At 39.1% G+C, this 25,013-nt stretch overlaps 15 protein-coding genes and 1 non-coding gene across 16 annotated transcripts; 11 read left to right on the forward strand and 5 right to left on the reverse strand.

Moving 5' to 3' along the window:
* Positions 1–45: 45 nt before the first annotated feature.
* On the forward strand, positions 46–2,577 carry ZYRO0F06842g (uncharacterized protein; the record flags this gene model as incomplete). Its single annotated transcript, XM_002497450.1, has 1 exon — positions 46–2,577. One exon carries the CDS (start codon positions 46–48, stop codon positions 2,575–2,577), a length of 2,532 nt encoding a protein of 843 aa, XP_002497495.1.
* A 254-nt stretch (positions 2,578–2,831) lies between these two features.
* On the reverse strand, positions 2,832–3,231 carry RPL33A (60S ribosomal protein eL33; the record flags this gene model as incomplete). Its single annotated transcript, XM_002497451.1, has 2 exons — positions 2,832–3,136; positions 3,213–3,231. 2 exons carry the CDS (start codon positions 3,229–3,231, stop codon positions 2,832–2,834), a joined length of 324 nt encoding a protein of 107 aa, XP_002497496.1.
* A 496-nt stretch (positions 3,232–3,727) lies between these two features.
* On the forward strand, positions 3,728–4,105 carry SNR17. Its single transcript, XR_002648425.1, has one exon. It is a non-coding gene; the product is annotated as a U3 RNA (small nucleolar RNA).
* Positions 4,106–4,196: 91 nt separating this feature from the next.
* Positions 4,197–4,544, reverse strand: POC4 (Poc4p; the record flags this gene model as incomplete). The annotated part of the gene is made up of 1 exon (XM_002497452.1): positions 4,197–4,544. One exon carries the CDS (start codon positions 4,542–4,544, stop codon positions 4,197–4,199), a length of 348 nt encoding a protein of 115 aa, XP_002497497.1.
* Positions 4,545–4,654: 110 nt separating this feature from the next.
* On the forward strand, positions 4,655–5,272 carry DFR1 (dihydrofolate reductase; the record flags this gene model as incomplete). Its single annotated transcript, XM_002497453.1, has 1 exon — positions 4,655–5,272. The coding sequence occupies one exon, from the start codon at positions 4,655–4,657 to the stop codon at positions 5,270–5,272; it is 618 nt and encodes a 205-aa protein (XP_002497498.1).
* A 625-nt stretch (positions 5,273–5,897) lies between these two features.
* Positions 5,898–7,193, forward strand: KES1 (oxysterol-binding protein KES1; the record flags this gene model as incomplete). Its single annotated transcript, XM_002497454.1, has 1 exon — positions 5,898–7,193. One exon carries the CDS (start codon positions 5,898–5,900, stop codon positions 7,191–7,193), a length of 1,296 nt encoding a protein of 431 aa, XP_002497499.1.
* A 435-nt stretch (positions 7,194–7,628) lies between these two features.
* NOP53 (Nop53p) lies at positions 7,629–8,942 on the forward strand (the record flags this gene model as incomplete). Its single annotated transcript, XM_002497455.1, has 1 exon — positions 7,629–8,942. The coding sequence occupies one exon, from the start codon at positions 7,629–7,631 to the stop codon at positions 8,940–8,942; it is 1,314 nt and encodes a 437-aa protein (XP_002497500.1).
* Positions 8,943–9,146: 204 nt separating this feature from the next.
* Positions 9,147–10,034, forward strand: ZYRO0F06996g (uncharacterized protein; the record flags this gene model as incomplete). The annotated part of the gene is made up of 1 exon (XM_002497456.1): positions 9,147–10,034. The coding sequence occupies one exon, from the start codon at positions 9,147–9,149 to the stop codon at positions 10,032–10,034; it is 888 nt and encodes a 295-aa protein (XP_002497501.1).
* An 18-nt stretch (positions 10,035–10,052) lies between these two features.
* On the reverse strand, positions 10,053–12,638 carry PXA1 (ATP-binding cassette long-chain fatty acid transporter PXA1; the record flags this gene model as incomplete). The annotated part of the gene is made up of 1 exon (XM_002497457.1): positions 10,053–12,638. One exon carries the CDS (start codon positions 12,636–12,638, stop codon positions 10,053–10,055), a length of 2,586 nt encoding a protein of 861 aa, XP_002497502.1.
* Positions 12,639–13,312: 674 nt separating this feature from the next.
* On the forward strand, positions 13,313–14,161 carry ZYRO0F07040g (uncharacterized protein; the record flags this gene model as incomplete). Its single annotated transcript, XM_002497458.1, has 1 exon — positions 13,313–14,161. One exon carries the CDS (start codon positions 13,313–13,315, stop codon positions 14,159–14,161), a length of 849 nt encoding a protein of 282 aa, XP_002497503.1.
* A 134-nt stretch (positions 14,162–14,295) lies between these two features.
* Positions 14,296–14,961, forward strand: ZYRO0F07062g (uncharacterized protein; the record flags this gene model as incomplete). The annotated part of the gene is made up of 1 exon (XM_002497459.1): positions 14,296–14,961. The coding sequence occupies one exon, from the start codon at positions 14,296–14,298 to the stop codon at positions 14,959–14,961; it is 666 nt and encodes a 221-aa protein (XP_002497504.1).
* A 34-nt stretch (positions 14,962–14,995) lies between these two features.
* Positions 14,996–15,472, forward strand: PPT2 (holo-[acyl-carrier-protein] synthase; the record flags this gene model as incomplete). The annotated part of the gene is made up of 1 exon (XM_002497460.1): positions 14,996–15,472. The coding sequence occupies one exon, from the start codon at positions 14,996–14,998 to the stop codon at positions 15,470–15,472; it is 477 nt and encodes a 158-aa protein (XP_002497505.1).
* A 1,974-nt stretch (positions 15,473–17,446) lies between these two features.
* ATG5 (Atg5p) lies at positions 17,447–18,370 on the reverse strand (the record flags this gene model as incomplete). The annotated part of the gene is made up of 1 exon (XM_002497461.1): positions 17,447–18,370. The coding sequence occupies one exon, from the start codon at positions 18,368–18,370 to the stop codon at positions 17,447–17,449; it is 924 nt and encodes a 307-aa protein (XP_002497506.1).
* A 112-nt stretch (positions 18,371–18,482) lies between these two features.
* Positions 18,483–20,003, forward strand: ZYRO0F07172g (uncharacterized protein; the record flags this gene model as incomplete). The annotated part of the gene is made up of 1 exon (XM_002497462.1): positions 18,483–20,003. One exon carries the CDS (start codon positions 18,483–18,485, stop codon positions 20,001–20,003), a length of 1,521 nt encoding a protein of 506 aa, XP_002497507.1.
* A 211-nt stretch (positions 20,004–20,214) lies between these two features.
* ZYRO0F07194g (non-specific serine/threonine protein kinase) lies at positions 20,215–23,031 on the reverse strand (the record flags this gene model as incomplete). The annotated part of the gene is made up of 1 exon (XM_002497463.1): positions 20,215–23,031. The coding sequence occupies one exon, from the start codon at positions 23,029–23,031 to the stop codon at positions 20,215–20,217; it is 2,817 nt and encodes a 938-aa protein (XP_002497508.1).
* Positions 23,032–23,502: 471 nt separating this feature from the next.
* Positions 23,503–24,969, forward strand: MET7 (tetrahydrofolate synthase; the record flags this gene model as incomplete). The annotated part of the gene is made up of 1 exon (XM_002497464.1): positions 23,503–24,969. The coding sequence occupies one exon, from the start codon at positions 23,503–23,505 to the stop codon at positions 24,967–24,969; it is 1,467 nt and encodes a 488-aa protein (XP_002497509.1).
* Between the last annotated feature and the right edge of the window lie 44 nt (positions 24,970–25,013).

Consider the following 25,013-nt stretch of genomic DNA (forward strand, 5'->3'; position numbering starts at 1 on the left):
TAAACCAAGATTCGATTCTAAAGGTCCATTTTAGTTGAAACACGTATGTCTGCTATGACTTCATTACCACAACGGCATACGTATTACGGTGGTGAAGTTGGAGTACATACACATGAGATTAGTGCTAAACCAAGGAAGAGACACGTAACTTTTGGACCATACATCGTTGGATCAACACTAGGGGAAGGTGAATTTGGTAAAGTTAAATTAGGATGGTCCAAAGCCGCTTCATCGTCGCTAGAGGTGCCTAAGCAAGTTGCCATTAAATTAATCAGAAGAGATAGTATTCCAAAGAATTCTGAGAAGGAGGTTAAAATCTACAGGGAAATAAATGCATTAAAACATTTATCGCATCCGAATATTGTTAAATTGGAAGAGGTATTACAAAATTCGAAGTATATTGGTATCGTGCTCGAGTACGCATCTGGGGGAGAGTTTTACAAATATATTCAAAGGAAACGACGGCTCAAAGAAGCTATAGCATGTAGATTATTTGCACAGCTGGTTTCGGGCGTTAACTATATGCATTCTAAAGGGTTAGTTCATCGGGATTTGAAACTAGAAAATCTACTATTGGATAAACATGAGAATTTGGTTATAACAGATTTTGGGTTTGTTAATGAATTCGTTTCGCACAACGAATTGATGAAAACATCATGTGGGTCGCCTTGTTACGCTGCACCTGAATTGGTCGTTAGCACAAAGCCCTATGAAGCAAGGAAAAGTGACGTTTGGTCATGCGGTGTGATTTTATATGCAATGTTAGCAGGTTATTTACCATGGGACGATGATCCAAAGAATCCTGACGGGAATGATATCGTTAGACTGTATTATTACATCACAAGAACACCTCTAAAATTTCCGGAATACATTACGCCATTGTCAAGAGATCTATTAAGACGCATATTAGTATCTGACCCTAAAAAGAGAATAACACTGAGAAGTATCCATAAACACGAATGGTTAAAACCTCATGCGGCATTCATTTCAATTACTCCAGAAGAATGGGACAAGGCGATGTCATCAAAGGACGTATTTAGACTGCCACACCCCGCACATACAAGACCAAAGAGACCTCAGTCAAGTTGTTCTACATCATCAACAGGTTCTAAAGGCGAGAAGAGAGATTCATTAATAATGGATTATACTTTAGTGCCATTACCAGCACCGCCTCACCAATCACAATCGCATGTAATCACAAAACCATCACCACCATCTCCAGAAATAAGAACTTCACCTGTAAGGAATCAGTTGAGTCGACACACTAGGAGCAATTCAGCTGCGTCAGTAGCATTACAAGCGGTAGTAGATGCTGAAAGGGATAGTAACAGTATGCTTTCGCATCCTCATGGTAACGGTGTCAACGCAGTCAACGGCGGCACTGTCAGCGGCAACAAGTTAATACCGAGATCCAATACAATGTCTGGTAACGTTTCATCCTTACTGAATAAAGATAGTGTCATAGTGGAAACTAGTCCCTCTAAGAGTAGACTCATTGAACCAATGGATGAAAATAGCATAATGAGGCCACCATTAAACAGCATAAGTAACGTGGCAGCTTCTAGAACGGTTCATGGGAAACCAAGACCTACGTCTTATCATCCAGGTTCGATGGCGACCAATACTGATAATAAGGATCCACCACCTACTCTATCCGGTGTACCCAATCTATCACCAACACGTCCCTTGTCTTTCATAGAACCATCACCATTAGATTCAACACCTTCATTAGTACCTGATGCAGGTGCATCTTCACAAGAGCATTCACCTAAAATGTTACCAAGAAGATCTTTCTCTGTAAGCAAACCATTGCTGGATTTACAAAGTGTTAATGGAGATTTGATTAAATCTCATGGTGATGCACAACCAATGGCAAGAAGGCTACACGAGCAAGTTGAAGATGGTGATTATAAACAAAGAAGACAATCAAGACGTTATAGTTCATTATTCAATTCTGTCACTGAAGAAGGGGAAGATATGGATCAAAAGAGTATTGCACCACAAAGCAGAGCCACCAGTCATACACGAAGTAGGACATCAAGTAAAACCCACAGTAGACAGCCAAGTGGCAATACCAATACCGTAGGGGGATCAGAACCAGTAGAACCGGTGAAGAGTCGCACAACGACAACAGCAGGCGCTAATACCAGGGATAAAGATAAAAAACTTGATAAGAAGAGATTCAGCTTTTTATCGTTTTACTCATCCTACAACACTTCAAGATCAAGTATTGCATCGGAAAAGATCCCGTCCGTACCAGCACCAACTTCACAACCACAACAACACAGACGTGTTGATTCACAGTCTTCACGTCAAAATTCCATCTCTAGAATGGGGACAAGAAATTCTCTGAGAGTGGTTGGTCAAACTCCATTGCAACAGCAGCAGCAGCAGCGTCAAGCGCCCGCGCAGCAACAGCCGCCCGCACAACAGCAACAGCCGTTCACGAGAACCAAGATCAAGAAAAATAGACAATCGATGATGGAACCATCTCAACCACAGGTACGACCACAGGGTGAACAATCAACGGCTAAGAAAGTGATGGATTTTTTCAAGAGGAGAAGCATGAGAGTTTGAAGATTCGTTTTTGTTTTTGGTTTTATTTTGATATTTTTTGGGTAATAGAGAGAAACAAGCATATAAATCGCAATTGCATAAGTATTACTACTATTTCTACGATCCTTTATCTTAATCTTTATCTTTATCTTTATCTCTATCTCTATCTCAATATTTGTTTTAATCTTATTGTATCTTTTTAATGATGTATATTGCGTATTAGACTATTTCAACACTATACACGTACCAACCCAATTAAAATTTATTAAAAAAGATTAAATGTTGGAAGGGTACAAGAAAATTCTAACGGAGGCACCAAAGGTCTTGGCTGGCAAGTTGTTTCTGAAGTTTGCTCTAACGACACCAGAGTTACCGTGGGTTCTGGTTAGCTTACCCCAGATGACTCTGATCTTAGAACCTCTAACTTCCTTAGAAGTTCTGTACACGTATGCCACGCGCTTACCTAGGTAGAATTGGGCATCTTGTGGGGTAGAAACACCTTCAATCTTAACTAGAGAAACACTTGGGTTGTTGTGCTTTCTAGTTCTTGTGTAGGACAAGTGCTTACCTTTGACGTACACTATTAAAAATTCGTTAGTAACCTGCTACTGACTATCGCTTAACATAGTTTCAACATTATCGCTATTAACACATACATCTATGGGACTGGGCCATCTTTGGGTTGCTTGGTGTCTTCAGCTGTGATGAGTTCGAAATTTCACCAGTCTGTCTTGTAGACTATTGAATCTACTGCGTGGGGGTACCCGAAGCGTCGGTAATTGTCAAACTCGGGAGGGACGATGAATCATTTCATGGACGGATGCGTCGTCGTACTTAGAAGGAGCTAGAAGGAGACTCAGCCTAGACAGCAGTGGCCCCTCCGTCTAGCACTCCTACATCTTCTGCCTAGTGCTCACCCAGCCTCTGTCCATCTCTGCCTAGATGCTCGCTCCATGGTCGACGACGCAATCTTGTGATTTCTAAAATTAACCGACGCAAAAAATTTTCATCAAAATTTTCACTCAAAAAACCGGTACTATGTGATGTACGGCGCGCAGTCACACGGCGAAAACGTTTCTTTTTCAACTAGGGTTTCCCATCTGAAAACATATAAAAAGGCAGGTAACGCTCAGTCTATTAAAACTTACCTCTAGTTCCTTTTAAGATCTGTATCGACGTACTTCAGTATGTAACCGCCCTATATGGTGGCTTCCACAACCAAACCAACCATCCAACCATGCAATTCCCAGAGTTTCATTAACTAACACCCTCTACAGTAGGATCATTTCTATAGGAATCGTCACTCTTTGACTCTTCATAAGAGCCACTGAATCCAACTTGGTTGATGAGCGACGAAGCCCTTGTGCCCTAGAGTGAGAACCGATGTCGCTTGGTCCACAACCCTAAGCGGTTTGGCCATCGCATTTTTTGCCTCTTCACAACCTTTTCAATTTCGATTGCTAAGGTTTCTCAGGCGCGATGATCTTTGCCCTTTCTTAGATACTTCCTGGAAGCGTCGAGTTTGGGCGGGCGCAAGTGGCAGTCTGACAAGTTAATCATTATATCTTTTCCCCCTTATACCATCTAATCAAAGGTTTGATTATGGTAAAAGAGAGATGAGAATAATTTTTTATTTTTTTTTAGATATTTAGCTTTAGAAATTCTATACATTGGCGGATTATTAACAGCTGGTCCTCAGTATTGTTGCATGCGTACGCAACGTAGCAAGGTCTTTGATATTTCTTGGCGACCAGAGTTGCCAACTGTCTTGTGATATCTCTCTTGGAATCGTTTGCGTCGTCTACCATCAAGCTACCGACAACGTCATCTCTGTATGGAATGGCGTAATGGTAACATGCGAGTCCGGCAGAACCTGAAATGGTTATACTAATGGGTGTCTTCTTTGAATCATTGACTGGTAGTGTTGCCAAGAGTTGAATTGGCTCTAATGGAGTCTCAATGGTATGGGAAACCGTCTTTGTCTGCATTCTTAGTTGCTGATCTTGTTGTGTGATGAGGTAAAGTGAAGTTTTTCAACATGCGAAACTTATCTCAATACTACTGCCCACCTTAAAAACCGAAAACCATAAAATAAGACATGGGAAAACCCATAGTATGCATAGTGGCAGCTCTTTGCCCTCACATGGGCATTGGATATCGAGGCGGATTACCATGGAAACTTAGCCAAGAGATGAAATACTTCAGACAAGTTACGACTTCGACTTTTACAGAGGGTAAATCAAATGCCGTTATCATGGGAAGACGTACGTGGGAATCGATTCCAGCAAAATTCAGACCTTTGAAAGGCAGAATCAACGTGGTTCTTTCGAGGCAATTCCCCAGTTTCCAAAGGGAGGACGACAGATTTCTAAGTAATGACTTATCCCATGCCATTAAATCGCTACAAGATTTACCCGTCGAGCGTATTTACATCATTGGCGGCGCTCAATTATACACGGAAAGCATTGACATTGCAACCCATTGGCTAGTGACAAACATCCATTTCAACTCACAAAACGAACAACCTCCACCAGTAGACACTTTTCTTCCGAGACTTACCCACCACGAAGAGGTGTCACCTGAACAACTGGCGGAGTTCCTGCCAAGCCAGGTGGAACTGCCGCCATTGCAGGCCCTACAGTACGGTAACCACCACTACAGCATGCAGGATAACTTCACATACTGGTATACCCTATACGAGAGCCAGAATACGTAATACCGAATCAGCTCTACGTATATAACGACCAGATGACACCACGTGAATATCACGTGGCGAGATTTTTTTTCCAAAAATTCCGGTTATTTATTTACCTATTCATCTATTTGTTAATAGCACAGTAGTAAATTCGCCGCCCCTTTGCTAACTTTAAGTTGCACGTCAGCCTCCAAGACACTGCTTAGATCATCTTGGGACAATGAATCGTATTTGTTGTACTGAAACGCTCGAACGAGTACTATCGGGAAAATAAAGGTTACCCGACCCTCGTTTCCTCGCCTTTTTTTCTTCCGGGACATTTTTAAGCGAGGCACCCAGGAGAAATAAATTTGACTTGCCACGGTGAGGCCAACATCCTTCCAACAACAATAATAACAAGCTGGTTATAATAAAAGTGCTTTTTAAGGGCGTTCATCTGATCCATTTTCCATTAAGCGAGTGTGTGTTGTGAAGAGATTGTCCAGGAACTGCTGAAATATAACAATTTGATTCCAACCCCCACTATTTGTCTGATTTAGAGTCACTTTGGATCTTCCACTTTTCTCCCCTTCTTTTTCTGTTGTTGTATTTAAAAGAGTACTCTGTTTACCAAGACTACTAGAACCACTATTAAATTACACTTGCCATGACAACCTATGCAAATTCATCAACGTGGACGTCTTTTTTGAAGTCTATTACTTCGTTTAACGGTGACTTGTCCTCTTTGTCAGCACCACCTTTTATCTTATCGCCAACTTCATTATCTGAATTTTCCCAGTACTGGGCAGAGCATCCTGACTTATTTTTAGGTCCTGCCTTCATCAAGAATGAATCCGATGCTTCCAAGATTTGCCCCGGTATTGATGTCGAATCTCCGGAAGTCGCACGTATGTTGGCCGTGGTTAAATGGTTTATCTCAACACTAAAGAGTCAATATTGTTCACGTAGTGAGAGTATGGGCACCGAAAAGAAACCATTAAACCCATTTTTGGGTGAATTGTTCGTCGGTAAATGGGATAACAAAAATCATCCAGATTTTGGTGAAACTGTTTTATTAAGCGAACAAGTATCTCACCATCCACCAATTACCGCTTATTCAATTTTTAACGATAAAAATGATGTTAGCCTACAGGGTTACAATCAAATCAAATCATCATTCTCCAAATCTTTAACGCTTAGCGTCAAACAATATGGTCATGCACTTTTGTCCGTCGGTAAAGAATCTTATCTAATCACTTTACCACCTTTGCACGTTGAAGGTATTTTAGTTGCAAGTCCATTTGCCGAATTAGAAGGTAAATCTTATATCCAAAGTTCAACAGGCTTATTATGTGTGTTAGAATATTCCGGTAGAGGCTACTTCTCCGGTAAGAAGAACTCTTTCAAGGCAAGAATCTTCAAGGATTCAAAAGATAGTAAAGATAAGGATAAAGCGCTATACACCATATCTGGTCAATGGTCCGGATTATCGAAGATTTCCCAATCAAATAAACATAAAGATGACGGCGTTTTGTTTTACGATGCTTCAAAGAACCCAACTGAGTTGTTAAACGTCAAAGATATAAAGGATCAACACCCACTTGAATCAAGAAGGGCATGGAAGGATGTAGCAGAATCAATTAAACAAGGCGATTATGAAAACATTACGAAAGCAAAGACCGAATTGGAAGAATCTCAAAGATCAAGAAGGAAAGAAGAAGTATCAAAGGGCATCCAGTGGCAACAGAGGTGGTTCAAAGGTGTCGATTATTCTCAAGCCCAAGAAGACGATTTTTCATTGTTATCTGGTTTAGCTAATTTATCAGTAAAGAATTTGTTTAGTGGTACAACTACTGAAGATAAGGATGAAAAGAAAGACGTCCCATCCTTACATTGGAGATTCCAAAGGGCGGCGTGGGACAACGAGAAGGAGATTCGTCTTTCCGGTGCAAGCTCTTCATAGTTTGTGCGTCTTATAGATTACTGACGCTTACGAAATCATTATTATTATTATTTCTCTTCTCTTCTCTCTTTTTTTTTTCTTTTTCTTTTTTATATTGTCTAGTGAATTGTTTACACGATCATACTAGGGCTAATCAATACCTTGATTTAAATAGTATAGTTCTCATTAGTAGTAATGCCGGTAGGAGAAGTTGAAAAATTTTGCTTGTTAAATCTTGAGTTTCTTACATGGTATCCGTATTATTTTCCATTATTCTCGCTTGTTACTGGCGACAGATTTTGTCCGGAATGTACCACGGTAAAATCGGACAGCCAACCTCATCGCCTAAAATTTTTATCAGTGATGAGATGAGATGAGATGAGAACTACAGAAGTTACAGTAATACTTTTATTTTGATTATAAAAGAAAGTATACCCAAGGTCTCTCCATTGCAATATGTCTGCTATTCATAGACCTGCTCAGTATAAACAGTCTTCTCGTAAAGGTAAGAAGGCCTGGAGAAAGAACATTGATGTTAGTGATGTCGAAAAGGGTTTACAGGATAAAAACGAATTAGAGATTACACACGGTACTCCAGACCTTTCCCAGTTGCAAGATGATAAACTTTTCCAAGTTGATGATCAAGGTGATTTAGACTTGAAAAGTAAATTGATCAAGAGGAAACAGATAAAGAAGAATATAAGGAGTAGAGAAATTTTAGATGCAGTAAAGACAAATTCTAAAGTCGATATTGTCAAACATCCAAAGACCTCGGAGCAACCAAAGGATAAAATTCAAAACGTTTCCAAGAAAGAATTACAGAGATTGTTAAATTTGGCAGGTAAAACTGTCGGTGAATCAAAATGGAAAAATAGAGTTGCCAAGGAAGGTTTAATAAAATCAGGATCCTTTGACCTTTGGAATCAAGATTCCGGTAAAAAAATGACTACCCGTGCCGGTATACAAGTGGAAGTGGATCCAAGCAAGGAAATTCCCAAAGAACTAGTCGAATTATCCACAACAAGTTGGAGTTTACCATCTACCAGACCTAGTACATTAGAAAGAGCTCCTGAAAAAGTTCAAGAATATGAAGAATTACCACACGCTGGTAAGTCTTACAACCCGAATGAAAAGGATTGGAATCAATTAATTATGGCAGAATACACTTCTGAAAAGGCTAGAGAGGACAATAGAATTGCTCAAAGGGAATATAGTGCTAAAATTGCACATTTAATTGAAGTGCTAGGAGATAGTGAGGAGGAAGATTCGGATTCATCTGAAGAAGAAGAGGAAAACGAACAAGAAGAAGAAGGTAGTAGTAACGAGGATACCAGATTATCAATGAACGAAGTGGTTAAAAACAAGAAAAAGACTAAATACCAGAGAAATAAAGCTAAGAAACATGAGGAAAGAGTGAAAATGCAAGAGGAGCTAAAACGACTCAAGTCTCATCTTCGTGAACTGGAAAAATTACAAGATCTTGAAAAGGAAGTTGAAAAGAAGAAGCCTGCTAAAGTACAAAAGACAAAGAAAAATAAGAAACACAAGTTGGGAACCAAATATTCCGCTAGAGAAGCTAACTTAGAAGTTAAATTTTCAGATGAGTTATCAGATTCCCTCAGAAAATTGAGACCAGAGGGGAATCTTCTATATGATCAAATGAGAAAATTACAAAGTTCAGGTAAAGTGGAAACTCGTATTCCTGTAAGTAGATCAAAGGGAAATAAACCTAAGGTTACAGAGAAATGGACTTACAAAGATTTTAAATAATTATTACTGGATCCAAAAATTATTTTGTATACTAGATTTCAATTTTTTTCACTTCTACATAAACAGTTAGTTCACGTAATAAGAGCCGATAATTATCGAAAAATAAAACCAACTAGAAGGAAAAGACAAACAAACGTACAGCAACATCAACGTAAAGATAAACCGCTGCTTGTCCTCGAGAAGGTTGAAAAGCTAAGCTCCGTCATGTCCAAATCACATTTAATCATAGTGCCGTGCCATTCTATTTGGAATCCATTCCGTCACAGTCAAGTTCCAAATGGTAAGTCCAATTTGGGCCAAAATCCTGAGCATTGGTATTTAAAACCATTTCAATTACAAGGTAATGACCATTTAGCATTTATCAAGCATGGATTGCAAGCGATCATAACTTTACTCAAAGACGAAAAGGATGAGTCCTTTTTAGTCTTTTCAGGTTCTCAGACTATATTGGCTGCTGGCGCACTTTCAGAATCGCAAAGTTATTACCTTTTAATGAGACAATTGTTGAGAGCATCTGATGGTCAAGACCCACCAAATTTTGACGGAATTGCTAAATTTATCAATGAAATCAAACAGTTGTTGGCTAAACGTGAAATTGATATCGAAACCCTTTTCAACACTAGAGTCACAACAGAGGAATATGCATTGGATTCATTTGATAATTTAATCTACTCCATCTATAGATTTAAACAAATGAATGATAGTTGGCCACAGGAGATAACAATTGTCGGATTTGGATTTAAAAAGAAAAGGTTCTTAGAATTGCACGCGAAGGCAATTGATTTCCCCAAGGAACGCATGAACTACATTTCTATAGATCCATCACCAAAGGGTTATATCATCAATGAAACAAACCAGTACTTTCAACATTTAGCCGAGATGGAATTGAAAAATGCAGTATCTTTATTCGAAAAGGATTGGTTCGCCACAAGAGATCCGCTCTTGACAAAGAAACAATCTCGTAATCCGTTCAAAAGATCGAATGATTATGAAGATGTACGTCTTTTCAATTTGAAGAGTCCCATCGATCATGACAAACTGTTTTTCGATATATATATAAGGGACAAGATGCCCTGGTCAAAAAAAGAATAAGAATGCAGACAAAATGAATTAAGATACTTCCAGCTTTTGTCTTAGTGCTTTACGTTCTTCTTCCAACTTTACCACATCGGCTAACTTGCCCTTTAAATTATCGAGTTCATGATCGATAGATGTAATAGCCTCTACAGTACCCAATGCTTGTAGTTGCCATGAACCACTACTATCGACCTCTAACAGCATGTCATGGTATTTGATTAAACTTGGTCTTTGTGAAATTGTAATGAAATTAAACCTGTATCTTTTTAAAAGATTGAAAAGGTAATCTTCCATATCCACACTGATCGCATTGGTAGCTTCATCTAATACTACAAATCTTGGTCTGTGGAAAAGAATACGTGCAAAATTCATTCTTTGCTTTTCACCACCACTTAAAACATCTTTCCAATCCGCCACTGCATCCATATATGAACAACCTATTTCTCTGTCCAGCAGATAATCTAGGTGGACCTCTTTAAGAATTCGTGCAAGATTTTTATCCTTAAGCCCTCTATCGAAAAATTCATCGGAAGACATTGGGTATATGATTTGATCCCTAAAAGTACCACCTCTAGTAAAATAAGGTCTCTGTGGAACACAGAAAAGATTGCTTGGGGCTGGAATCGATAACAATCCATTTTTGTTGTAGACTGGCCACACCTCTGTAATAATACGTTGGATGGAACTTTTACCACAACTGTTGGGACCTAAAATCAATAGTGAAGCACCAGTACTATCGATTAGGGGCACGTTAGGATCGAAGTTTTTCTTGAAGTCTTGAATGGATGAAGATTTAGATGATGGTTCAATGACTGATGGAATTTGAAACGTTAATGTACCAATCAGTTTGGCACCTCTACCAGCTCTTCTGGATGGAATGATAATGTCAATATTTTCAAATCTAATACCATGAAAGTTTCTTTGTACAGTACCACGAACCATATCCTTAGAATCACCGTACCCCATTTCCATCCCCACGAAGGCACCGTAATTAAATCTTCTGAAATGAACTCTATGCAGGGCACCTAATAGGACAAAAACTCGATTGGTATAACCGGTTAATTGTGAAATATCCTTTATAGAATGCATTAATCTGGAACCAGCATCCGCTAACGAAAGCATTAATCTTTTATTGACGATAAAATCTCTCATGTTACTATTTTCCAAATTTTCTTTCGATGACAATGTTGAAATTACAATGGGGATAGATGCAAACACATATCCCAATGCAGACCAAGTATATTTGAGAATATAGTCCTCCATCATTGTGTAATTAAATTTGCTTTGATCAATTTGAAGGGAATTATCGAAATAATTGCTGTACAATTCCGTAACTTTAGCCCTTTCCACCTCTGTCCCCTGATAAAATGCAATTTCCTCATTGTTACTCGACATGTTTAACAAATAGTTGTAGAAGTCCCCTTCAGCACTAGATTTATGGCTTGCCAGTGTACCTAATGGTGGAGTATACTTCCTTAAAATATAACCAGTGAGGAAATAGTTGGCAAAAATACCTACAACACCAAACGTCCCCAAATTATCACGTAGATACACGGCAAAGAATACCAAATCAATAACCGGCTTAGCAATATCGGCGAATACTGAACAAAAGGCATCACAAAATTTGGTCACATCGTTAGTGATTGAATTATCAATATTCTTAATCACACTACTATCGGATTGCGTGTCAAATATCAATTTGTAAAAGGCCAACCTCTCATCCAGATACATGTCATGGATATAACGAGTCAAATAAACCCTAAAATTTAAACTTAATTTCCTCTGTAAGAACTTAATAGCACCATTGGTATAAGATGCTGGTAATGCGATGATGAACCAACAAGCCAAATCTGCTAAAAACCCCTTACCCCTACCGGCAATAACATCCTTAACGATTTGACCATCTAACCGAGCAACGAAGAGAGATAACCAAGTTCTCATTATGAGAAAGAAAACTTGTAATGAGAGTAAGGCAACGTTTTTATCCAACCATGACGGTATTAGAATTTTAATCAATGCACTCATCTGATTTAAAAATTTTGAATAAAACAACTGTGAATGAGGTTCATACGAGGTTTCAACTGACTTGAAAAGGTACTTGTCCCTTTCAAAAACATCGCCGTCACGTTTGGGAATGAATATTTTCTTAGTACGTCCCAATCTTTCACTACTAACACCATCAAGATGCCTAACAGGAGCACCACTACGATCATCTTGATCTTCTTCCGAAACTTTATCCTCTGAAATATACATGATCCTAGCACCACTTTCCAAACGAGTCTGAGATCTAGTTCTTCTCAAAAGTGGGGGTTTTGACTGAGAATATGACCTCAGTCTCTTGTAGGTTTTCCTCATATAATAAGAACCCGTCAAAAATACTGTCCCCACGGCTGTAACTAATGAAAACAATAAGATTCTTGCCCTTTTCCTATGTGGATGGGTAAGACTCTTGGAGAGCCGAAGCAAATGTCGTACTAACACTTTAAAATAATCACTTATGTCTCCTCCATGTAAACGAAGACCTATACTATTCCTCTGAGCATATTGTATGAGATCTAAAAGTCTTTTCCTTGCATCCGTCACTTGTAATACCCTATGTCTTACTTCAGCGGCAGTCATCTTTGATCATTCTTCTATTCAAATACCTGAAGTAGTGAGAAAGAAAAGCAATATAGGTAGCAGTACCTTAAATGTATTGTCCTTTATATAGTCTTCCCCGCACCTCGGCGGTTAAATCACCCCCCTCCCCGGAAGCCGCGGAGTCACTCATTTTCCCAGCGGGGGCGTGGCCATGTTTTTCGGGAATAAGAAATTAAGGGTACAGCTAAAACAGACAACAAGAACCAATTATAACCGCCAAGGAAAACATGAAGTATGGCCAAAGGAGAGAGAATACAAGGGCCTGAATCAAATGTTTCAACTCGAGTGGAAGAGAGGGAGTAATAAGCAAAAACTAAATGTCACGTGACATGTGGCAGGTATTGTTGTTTAATTATCTTCCTCACTCTTATCCTTTCCTCTGAATATTCATAGTACAGTAGAGTTTTGAAGCATTAGATCAATCAAGCTCACTTTTATTTCACTTACTCTTTCCCATATTTCTTCTAGCTTTTTTTCGAGCCCGGGGCCTTTCAACAAGGCAATAGAAAAAAAGGGATTCTATAATGGTCTCTCCGTAAGTCTACAAAATCATACTTTAACCATTGTTCAACCATCGAACTTCGAATCCGTGTAGAATCTAATTCACGCTTTCACGAGAGTTTGAAATCTGTACTTTACTATTCAGAAGCAATATGGCATATCCGGGAGTTCTTCACCAGTATTCAACTCAGGTTGCATTTGAATTTAATCCAAGTGGTCACAAGAAGGTTATCGTCGTCATTGGTGGCCTCTCCGATGGACTATTAACTGTTAAATTTGCACCTGGTCTTGCTAAAGCGGTTGAAAAGTTGGGCTTTGGCGTTTTGCAGATTCAAATGAGAAGCAGCTACATAGGCTGGGGGACTGGTTCACTCGATGCTGATGTGGAAGACATTAAAAAATTGGTCGAGTATTTGAGATCTCCAGAAGGTGGATCGAGGGAGACTATCATAATTATGGGATTTTCAACCGGTTCTCAAGATGTTATGCACTACTTACTTCGTCATTCAGATTCAATTGAAGGTTGTATCTTTAGTGCACCGGTGTCCGACAGAGAGGGCCAAGATCCAAAGGATCTCGAACGGTTGAACCCTAAAGCTCAAGAGCTGGTTGCCAATGGTCAGGGAAATGAAATATTACCCAGGGAATATGCCAATTACGTCTTTAATACTCCAATAACGGCTTACAGATGGTGTTCATTGCATGTAAAAGGCGGTGATGATGACTATTTCTCTACTGATCTTTCTCAAGAGGTTTTCGCCAGTACATTTGGTAAACTCGATAAACCATTTTTAGTAGCCTTCAATGAATTGGACGAGTACGTACCTAAGAATGTCAATAAGCCTGAGCATATCAAAAGATGGCAATCCGTGAGTAACCCCAAATATTGGTCCAAGAACTCCGGTATCGTGAAGGGCTCTACACACACAGTGGCCCAACCCGAGGCCCAACAAGATCTTTTCCAGCGAGTTCTCGGATTTTTGGAGGAGTTCTCTTTCTAATGTTCAACAATGGATTACCCTATTATTTTTCCATTGATATATCGCGACCCTATTAACGCACATATACAGATGTATGTAGTCAAAAGAACAATCATTCACAACAAGGGTAACAATACCGTATAGTGCAACTAAACATGTCAACTTCTCAACTGCACGACGGCCCTCACTTCTTTAAACCGTTGGTTCAAGAGATCGAACCCGTACACTTTAGCCTACCTAAAGATGGCACTGTTGCAATTGCATACCCTATCTATTCGCCAGACCAAGTGCATAGCACTCTAATTGATTACATGTGGCATGAATTCAATTACGTAATTGAAGAAGGGTTGACTTACCCACAAGCTGACAATTTGACTAGGGATGAATTTGTACACCACTGGTTCCATTCCTTCTGTGTAGTGGCAATCAAAGGTGGTGTAGATCTACAGAAGGAAAACGATTGGGACAAAGTGTTTTTAGGTACTTTTTACATCAAACCCAATTACATGGCTCGTTGTTCACATAACTGCAATGCAGGTTTCCTTGTTAACCATTTACAACGAGGCCAAAAGATCGGATATAGATTAGGCCAAGTTTATTTGAAATGGGGGGCCCTATTGGGTTACAAGTACTCCGTTTTCAATTTAGTATTTGTGACTAACGTTGCAAGTTGGAAACTTTGGGACAAATTCAAATTTGATAGAATTGGTCTTTTACCGAGAGCTGCAATCCTTAAGGGATATGAAGAACCAATTGATGCAATCATCTACGGTAGAGACTTGACTAAAGTTGATCCAGAATTGCTTGAAGGTTTGTCTTAATTAGACATTTATTTTAATATTTTTTTTATAACTAATGATCCAGAGAGTATTAGGTATAGGAACAGATATCGTCTTTACACCTCGAATATCTCATCTATTACAAAGGTTTCCACCTAACGGTTCAGGTTTCAAGAGGTTGACCACCAAGTTCATGCACCAACATGAGCTCGAAGAGCTGCAGCTTCTCCTGTACCAGAAGAAGGACCCAACTACCTATCTAGCAGGGGTTTGGGCCACGAAAGAATGCGTCTGGAAGGCAATGACCTCATTCGTGGATCCTAAGCTAATGCCACCAGCCATAAGCGTTTACACAAGACTTTGTTATAAAACTAAAGGACCTAGGGGGTCCCCATTCCTAGTATTCGACTCAAATTTCCCTCAAACCACACCTCTTCATTCACTTTTCTACAATGAGGTTATCTACAAGAGAAAAATCAAGGCATTACTATCCATTTCGCACGACAAGGATTACCTAGTAGCATTCATGACGATGTTAGAAGACATCAATTGATGCCCACTGGGTCTTCCATGTTAGACAGCTCATCTTAATAATTTTTCACATCCTTCGAGCATGAAAAATTGAAAAACTACGCTGAATTGAAAAAGTGTACATACTACTAACATTAACCAGTTTAAGAGGTGTTAAAAGGATTAGGAAAAACCGTCATTATGGGTGTAGCTGATTTGATCAAGAAGTTTGAAAGTATTGGACACGAACAACAACCCCATGATGGATCCTTGACAGATTCTAAGCCGGATATGAATCCTGCAAAGGACACGCAAGAGGATATTAAAAAGCCCGAAGAGCCCATTGATAATAGTGAGAATGCATTAAAGCACGTTCCTAGCCCCCAAGAAGCTGAGAAAGTAGAGGAAAACGCTGCTGGATCTGAGTCTGAGGTGAATGTGCCTAAAGAGACTCCTATTGAACAAGAAAAGCCTGAGGAAAAATCTGAGGCAGAGCCCGAAGAGTCTGAAAACAAACCAGAGGAGTCTGAAAAAAAATCTGAAGTACAAGAGGAAAAACCTGTCGAGGATTCTGCAGCTCCTGAAGCTTCTGAGACTGTTGATGCTACTGTTACCTCGAATGAGGATTCTGGCGAAAAGGAAGATGAAGAGAATAAGAACGAACCAGAACCAGAGGAGGTGCACTCTGACCAAGTAGAAGAATCGGCTCATACAGAAAGTTCAAGCAGTAAAAAGAACAAAAAGAAGAAGAACAAGAAGAAGAAGAAGCAACAACAACAGAAGCAGCAAGAACAAGAACACGAACAAGAACAAGAACACGAACAGCAACAGGTTGAAACCAATCCAAGCAGTAACAACGATGCAAAGGAAGGATCAGCCGACAATAGCCTTAGGCGTGACTAAAGAAATTACACCACAATTGACTGAAAATGAATCGATTCATGAATTGAGTAGACCAAATTCAGAGATAAGCATGTCAGCAACGAGCGAATCTCGTATAGGTCGCGATGATCCATTTGAATTTGGTAGACGTAATTTAACTTCAGAGTCAGAAGTTTGGAATCATAACGCTTGGGATAATGTTGAATGGGGCCAAGATCAAATCGAAGAGGCTGAAGAAAAGATACGTGCTCAATATGAAAATCCAGTTCCAGAATTTGACAAACAGCTCTACAATTCGAACCCTGCTCGTTATTGGGATATATTTTATAAAAATAATAGAGAAAATTTTTTCAAGGATAGAAAATGGTTACAAATTGAATTTCCTAGTCTTTATGCCGCTACAAAGCCTGATGCAGGGCCTGTGAGTATTTTCGAAATTGGATGTGGTGCCGGTAATACCTTTTTCCCCATTTTAAATGAGAATGAGAATGAAAATTTACGTATTGTAGCCGCTGATTTTGCACCCAGAGCAGTAGAATTGGTCAAGACTTCAGAAAACTTCAATCCTAAGTATGGTCATGCCTGTGTTTGGGATTTGGCGAATCCAGAAGGTGAACTACCCGACGGCGTCGAACCTAATTCTATCGACATAGCTGTGATGATTTTTGTATTCAGTGCGTTGGCTCCAGAACAATGGGACAGGGCATTGGATAATTTGCGTAAAGTTTTAAAACCAGGTGGTAAAATTCTCTTCAGGGATTATGGCCGTTATGATTTGGCTCAAGTTAGATTCAAGAAAAATAGATTACTAGATGATAACTTTTACATCAGAGGTGATGGTACAAGGGTATACTTCTTCACAGAAGAAGAACTCAGACAACTCTTCACCAAGCATTTCCATGAAGTCAAAATTGGCACCGATAGGAGGCTGTTGGTCAACAGGAAAAGGCAATTGAAGATGTATCGCTGTTGGCTGCAAGCCGTTTTTGAAGTCCCTCAAAACAACTAGATATTTATAGTCTGTCATTTTTCATCATCTTTACAATTAATCGCCACACATACATATCACTATACCATATTCTTGTTGCATCTCTTTTACCTATCAATCAAATCACCAGCTAATGCTATTAGTGCGTTAGGCTTCCCCATATTCATCATTTGACACCAGACAGATACATACGTGCAGAAATCCATCGAAACTCATTAATCTTTGGTACAATTCAAATACGTTAGAATGTAGCGGCACTTCAATACCATTGGAAACCGCCTTCATTAAAACTTGGTTGTCCTGGAAGAATTCGGGAAATTGAATTTTAGCTAAGTCGGCCACAGTCTGTAGGGATCCATCATCTTTGCATTCGGTCGCTGAAAGTTGAATTCTCTTTATATCGGGTAGAGTTTGATGCAGTATTATTGGTATAAATTTTGGTCTCTTTGGTATTATCTTAGAGGATATACGGCCAAAATTAGTTCTATCTCTGTTCAAGATACTCCCCCAAAACTGCTGAGAGTCTTGCATTGATAATGACATAACTTGTTTAGCTGATCCATTTAATATATAACAACTTTGTTTCCACTGGTGCATCCAATAGCTTTTTATCTGATCAATTCCATTTATTAGTGGAATTACACCTGCTGGTGGATTAGATCCATATGCCAACTCAATTTTCCAGACATTAATTGAATTCTCAGTATCTCTACTAACTCTACCAGGCGGATTCAACGCTAACATAGAATCGTATAAAACCCCCAAAGGATAGTTCCAAAACAGCGGCACGTCCTCAAATTCAAACCAATACGTACCGCCATCATTACCATTGGGATCAATTTTCAAACTGTTTCGTAGATGGCTCACGATGGCCGGTAGATATAGCACTAGATATGTATCTCTCGGTATTCTAACATTAACCAGCGATTCTTTGTGAGACACCTCATTTAACAGTAACGATTGCTTGACATTTATCTGCACATTAATGGCACCACTCCATACCAATTCCCTAATCTGATCCATATTCATTGTTGTCCCAGCCTTTTCCCTTGGTAGTGCGTTAACGCACATGGACTGACTAACTGATGATGATGATGGTAATGTGATTAAAATACAGAAAAATACTAGAATAATACTGAATCACTAGCTCATCGAAAGTCTATCGGTTCAGCAAGAGGAGTGAATGCAAGTAATCAAGCCTCAAAAGCGAGTGAGTAGTGAATGGTTGTGGCAGTTTCAGGATGGTGACCGTTTTATTGATGTATTCGACAGTCCCAGCGATACATGGTTAATCTTTGGAGTATTTTATTTAGACAAATTTGATAACGACCCTCATTCAAAACTTGAGAAGCTTCTAAATCAATTAAATGATGAAATCTGCATCTGGAATCATAAATACCCCTGGTCTGAATTTAACGGTATTAGTTTACAATTGGACAAAACCGCCCAAGGTGTACCTTTCATATTGGGACAGATATGTGTTGAAGATAACGTGGTAGAAGAGGAAGCGATAGTTGTGGCCTTGCTTCAAAAGTTTACATCAAAATGTGGGATGCCACAAGTTTTCGTCAAAGTTTGTGATACTGATGGTGATTTCCTTCTGGCAGAGGCTAGTGACACTATTCCCGAAGATTACGAATATCCAGTGTCCATAAATCGATTATGGATTCATGAAGGTAAATTCAAATTGATTCCCAAGGAATATTACGAGCATCGTGGGCTGAACCATGAGGAAGCATTGAAGTTTTTAAGAAACAATTACTACAAATTGATAGTAATCGATGGAATTCAGCGTAAGATTTCCCAAGGAATTACTAATAAATACCCAGAAGGTTTTTTAGATAATCTGGTGAAATTACCACTGGTATTCGAAGACAGTCAGGCTCTAAGCATTACAAATGCCAACCCTCGAATAATAAGCTTTGCACTGAAAAATCTCATAACTGAGGAAATTGAAGTTAACAAAGAAGTAAGTCAAGTTAACGACGGTCAACGGAAAGAATTCTTAGTTCCAAGAAGGTTTGTTGATCTGCTTTCGCTGTTTCTTGATTCCAAAGGTTTAAAGAAGAGCCCCGATCATATACCTCTGTATTGTGGGAGAGCGGTAGCAAGTGTAATCAATTCTCTGTTGCGAAGTTCTATCATCAATGTAAATTCCAATGCTGGATCTTTGCCAGGTAATAATACTGGTTACTTCGACTCACATAAATTTCAAATGGCATCATTAAATGAACCCTTTAAAATGGATTATAATAACGATAATGTTGAAAACATTGTAGAAAGACTTGGCGAATTCTTCAAGCAAGGTAACGATAGGAAGACTTCAAGTGACCATGAGCAGGAAGTTCAGCAGGATTCTGATGATGATGATGAGAAGGCAAGACAATTTTTCAGAGATGAGAATGTAGACATTGATGAAGACGATTTTTTTGAATTTTTTCTGGCTGATGCCCTAAAAATGAATAAAGACAATATTGAAGCATTACGATCTCAGGAGGAACAAAATGAATCTAGTACATCTTCTGAAAATCCAGGCTCATTAGACGGATATGAAGAGCTACTTGCTGATGGCGACGGCCTTGAAGGTCTTTCGCCATCAGCGTTGGGTGACTTACTAAAGGCATTGGCGATTGATGGCGCTACGGAAGGACCTTTACAGACTATACTTAGAAACGCTGCTGGACATCAAAACGATGAATTATAAGGCGACTGAATAGGTTTCAGAACTCCGGAATTTTCTTATTTTTAAATTGTAATATAATACATGCTTATATGTTGCTTTCCCTAATTGTAGTAAATTAAACTATTCGTTACTCCATTCGTTATCGTTTTTCGTTTTTTCGTTTTTGGTTGTAACCATTATAATCGTCACAATTATGATTTTTATTGCAATTTCCCAACCCCTTCTGGGTTTTTCAGTCAGAATAGTTATCCTCCTGGTCTGCGATTCGTAGTGCTTCGTCGTCTTCTGTAACTAAAGATGGGGCACTCATCCCAGAGGAAATAATAGGGAATTTTGGGGAACAGCTACGAGCTTCACCGGCACTTATTTGACCCGCTAATGAAGAGTTGGAATTTTCAAACGGATGATAATGCGTTAATGATCTTGATATGGAACCAACTCTTTTGGGAACAGAATGCTCATCACTCTGGTTGAGAAAATCATTGTCTTCTTCCATGACTAAACTCTGATGTGGCGATAAAATGATACTATTGGAAGTGTGCTTTTCCTCTTGAGAATTTAATGAACCTTCTTCCTGAATAATAGACTGGGGTTGAGAGGCCTTAGTAAACCCTCGGTTATGGTTTTTCCTCCCAATAGATCCACGTCGTGAGCCACTGCGGTTTCGTCTGGGAAACCAGGTATGTTGGGCACCAAACCTAGGGAGCACTGAGTCAGTAACCGCTGTTCCCTTTGTCTTCCGTATATCCATTATTGTGGGTGGAGAAGCTGTCGTAATGTCGTAAAATGAGTCTGTTCTAGAACTTCTTTCACTTGCGCTTGAAGCGCTTGACATAATGCTCAAATCTCTTCTATCAAGAGTCTGTTTGTAAATGCTACGACCCTTAAGATCTGAACTTACTTCTCCGGTACTCGCATGTGGGAAATTTGGCCTGGGGAAATCCGAAACTCGTAGTGATGAAGCATTCCCATCTGTCGAATACTCAGAGTTAAATGTATCGTTAGAGAATTCCGATATACCTGATACCGGTCTTGGGCGTAAGAAATTGGGTGATTTATGCCCATCATGCGATGACAACTGGATGTTTTGATTGAACACTGTTTCCACGTCATAATTACCTGCCGATGTTTGACCAGAAATGTCACTAGAAGTCCGTGATTTTAATCTTTTCAACAGTCTTTGATCGGAATGAACTTTCGATTCGATAACAGCGTCATCTGCTGAAACATCATTTAATTGTGAAGCCGCAGTATCCTGATCCTTGGCGGTAGATTGATTTGAACTCTTCGTGGCAGACTTGAGTGATTCTGAACGATTGGTTCTCTTTTTGTCTTGATAACCAGTGTGATCGATAGCATTTGTAGAACCAGTAGGAGACGTACTATGGCTTTTACGATAATTGCTATTTCGTTGAGATCCATTATGACTTCCCGCTCCATTATTACCGTTCATACACTTGTTATTGGCACTACTGTTATTATTGTTATTAGACTGTTGCTTTTTGGATTTGAAGAATTTTGTAACCTTACTGAGAATGTTATTTTTCTTACTTCCAGATGGATGACCACCACTACTACCGGAGCCCTTGATGGATGATACAGAGGCAGTACTATCATTTGTTGATAACCATTGTTGTTGTGGTGGTGGTGAAGACTGTTTCGATATAACCGAACGAGATGGGTCTATCGATTTTTTATTCTTGAGCTCTACCAGTGATTGGTTCTGTGTTTGTTGTTGTAATGGCTGCGGTTGTTGCTGGGATCGCCTCTCTACATATGACGGCAGTACATCATTTGCATCACTATTTTTACTGAGCATTCTTCTCAAAGACGAAACATTTTTAAGGTCAGCCGCCGAACTAGAATTTTGCCTCCTTATAGGTATTCGTGATTCAGGTGTTTCCTGAATTGATGGTTGTGAATCAAAAACTTTTTTCACTGATAGAACTGATCTACTTCTCCTTGGATAATCTACTCTTTCACAAGCTCTTTCGTGTTCTAATAGTAATAACCAAAGTCCCGATAAAGAATCACATTTTTTCTTTTGAATTGACGCTTTGATCGATTGGGCATCAAACCCCGATTGTTTCAATCTTTTCAAAAGTTTCCTTTCCAATCTCGAACGGAATTGGGTCATACCTAACCGCTGTCGTTTAATGATTTTTTCAGTTCTGCTTAACATAATTTGTCCATAAGGTTGTAGGAAAGGATGTGATAGGATTTGTTCCATTGTAGGCCTTTCTGATGGGCACTTGGCCAATAACCTCTTAATTAAATCCTTAGCTTCATGGCTCACAAAATTATCGTTAAAGTTTGGAAAATCGTTGACAATTTTCCATTTAGTTTTAGTTTCATCATCTTCGTCAAAGGGCATAGTTCCGTTAATCATAGTATAAAGGATGACTCCTAGGGACCAAATATCGATTTTAAACCCATCATATGCCTGTCTCTGGATTAATTCAGGAGCCATATAAACAGTCGTACCACAGATGGTTTCTAAGGAGGATTTAGACACGCATTCCCTTGTAAATCCAAAATCTGTTAACTTGGCGTTCCCATTCTTGTCTAACAAGATATTTTCCAGTTTTAAGTCTCTGTGAACGCAGTTCAACGAGTGTGCATAGTGTACAGCACTCACTATTTGCGCAAATAACTTTGCACATTCATCTAGTGGGATTCTATGCAGCATCAGTAAATGCTCGTACAATTCCCTACCAGGACAGTACTCCAGAGCCATCCAGACTTTAGTTTCTGTAACAATTACTTCATATAACTTTGTAATATAGGGAAAATCGAATTGTCTGTGGTAAAATACTTCTCTTACTAAATTAGGGTCACTCTTATCGCTCGTCTTTAACACAACTTTTCTATGAGTAGGCTTATGTGATGCCAAATATACCTTACCAAAGCTTCCCTCACCTATTTGCTTAAGTATCTTGTAATTCCCAACCTCTGACAACTCATCAGAGGTAAACTGGCTATATAGCCGATTGTAGGAATTACCAATGATAGATTTTATCTGGTTTTGTTCAGCCTTTGTAGGCGACATTTTTTATCCATCTAACAAGAACTCACACTCTCAATCCTATAAAACTTTTAAACCCCTACCCGTTAAACTATCAATTGGTGAACAGTAACCAAAGCGTTTCTCCCAACTACAACTCAAAGAAAAAAAAAAAAAAAAGGCACTAATCTTTCCGTACACCTATAAGTAAATCCCTTAGTTCAAAACAAACAGTTTCAATTGTTTTTTAAACCCTATGAAGTGCCTTAAAACCCGCTAAAGATCCATTTATTGCTTGAATATGTAGGTGAAGCATCTACTTGCATGTTCCTTCAATGCTACATGTAATTGCCAAATATTTCACTAATAATCTTCGTATAGCGTGATTGTAAATAACAATAAGTCCGAATCTTATCTCGTATTAGAAGAATAAGTTGGCACATTTTAAGCAACTACATTGGCTCTTATAAGCGGTTTGAACTGATTTAATTGTATATTCCGTTTTGGAAAGAGCACATGAAATTATCCATGCCGCTCAAGATGGCAGTTAGAGGTTATCAGGAGGCTGTCACTGCGTTAAACTCCCTGCAATCAAACTATGCCAATATAATGGCGATTCGGGAATCTGGAGACCGTAAAAACCAGATGAATATTTGGGAGATGCAAGAATGGTCGAGGAGGATCGGTTACAATGTTTCAGAATTTGACAAGTTAAATGTCGTACATATTACCGGTACAAAGGGTAAAGGATCCACAGCTGCATTTGTAGCGTCTATCCTTGGTAAGTACAAGGTACCTAAAGTTGGACTATACACTTCACCACATTTGAAATCTGTTACTGAAAGGATAAGAATCAACGGAAACCCTATTTCAGAGGATAAATTTGCCAAATATTTCTTTGAAGTTTGGGACAAATTGGAAAACACAGAATCGGAATTGAGTAAATTCCCACATATGATTCCAGGGAGTAAACCAGGGTATTTCAAATATTTGACCCTGTTGTCGTTCCATGTTTTCATGCGGGAAGGCTGTGATTGTTGTGTTTATGAAGTTGGTGTTGGGGGTGAATTCGATAGTACAAATATCGTGGAAAGACCATTAGCTTGTGGTGTTACACAATTGGGTATTGATCACACATTTATGCTGGGTAATACTATTGAGGAAATTGCTTGGAATAAAGGTGGGATCTTCAAGAAACAAGCGCCAGCTTTCACTGTTAAGGAGCAACCTCCAAAAGGTTTGAAGATGTTAGAACAAAGGGCTAATGAACGCGGTACTCAATTAGAAGAAGTTCCTATTTACCAAGGTTTAAGAGGTAGAAAATTAGGGATCGCTGGTGATTTCCAAATCGCTAATGCTTCGTTAGCAGTAGCACTATCATCACAGGCATTAGCTTCTATGTATTTCTTACCATCTCCGATCCCTAACACTGAAGATGCCAGTATCCCAGCAAGATTTTTAGAAGGCTTGGAACTTACACGTTGGGATGGTCGTTGCCAAACCTTGGTCAAAGGTTCAGCTACTTGGTTTATAGATGGCGCTCATACAAAAGAGAGTATAGAAGCTGCTTCTGGTTGGTTTACTCAACAGGTTGTCCGTTCAAAAAATAAGAAAATATTACTGTTTAATCAACAGAGTCGTGATGCCAATAGTCTGTTGAGTAATCTGTATTCCAAGACACATCCGGATGTTCAATTCGATCAGGTTATTTTCACCACTAATGTCACTTGGACCTCTGGTTCTTACAGCTCTGACCTTGTATCCATGAATACTTCAAAAGAGCAAGTTGATAATCTAGAAGTTCAAAAGTCATTGGCGGAAAAATGGACTGCATTAGATGGTCAAAGAAGTAAAATCCATGTCACTTCTAGCATTGAGGCCGCTTACACATTAATTAGACAATTAGAAGAACCCGTAGATGTTTTCGTTACAGGATCTTTACATCTTGTAGGGGGGTTACTTGTGGTCTTCGATAACTTATAAAGAAACTCGCTTTTTATGTCCACTTTTTCTTTCTTTTAATCTCT

Source organism: Zygosaccharomyces rouxii (assembly GCF_000026365.1).
Source record: "Zygosaccharomyces rouxii strain CBS732 chromosome F complete sequence".
Classification (NCBI taxonomy): domain Eukaryota; kingdom Fungi; phylum Ascomycota; class Saccharomycetes; order Saccharomycetales; family Saccharomycetaceae; genus Zygosaccharomyces; species Zygosaccharomyces rouxii.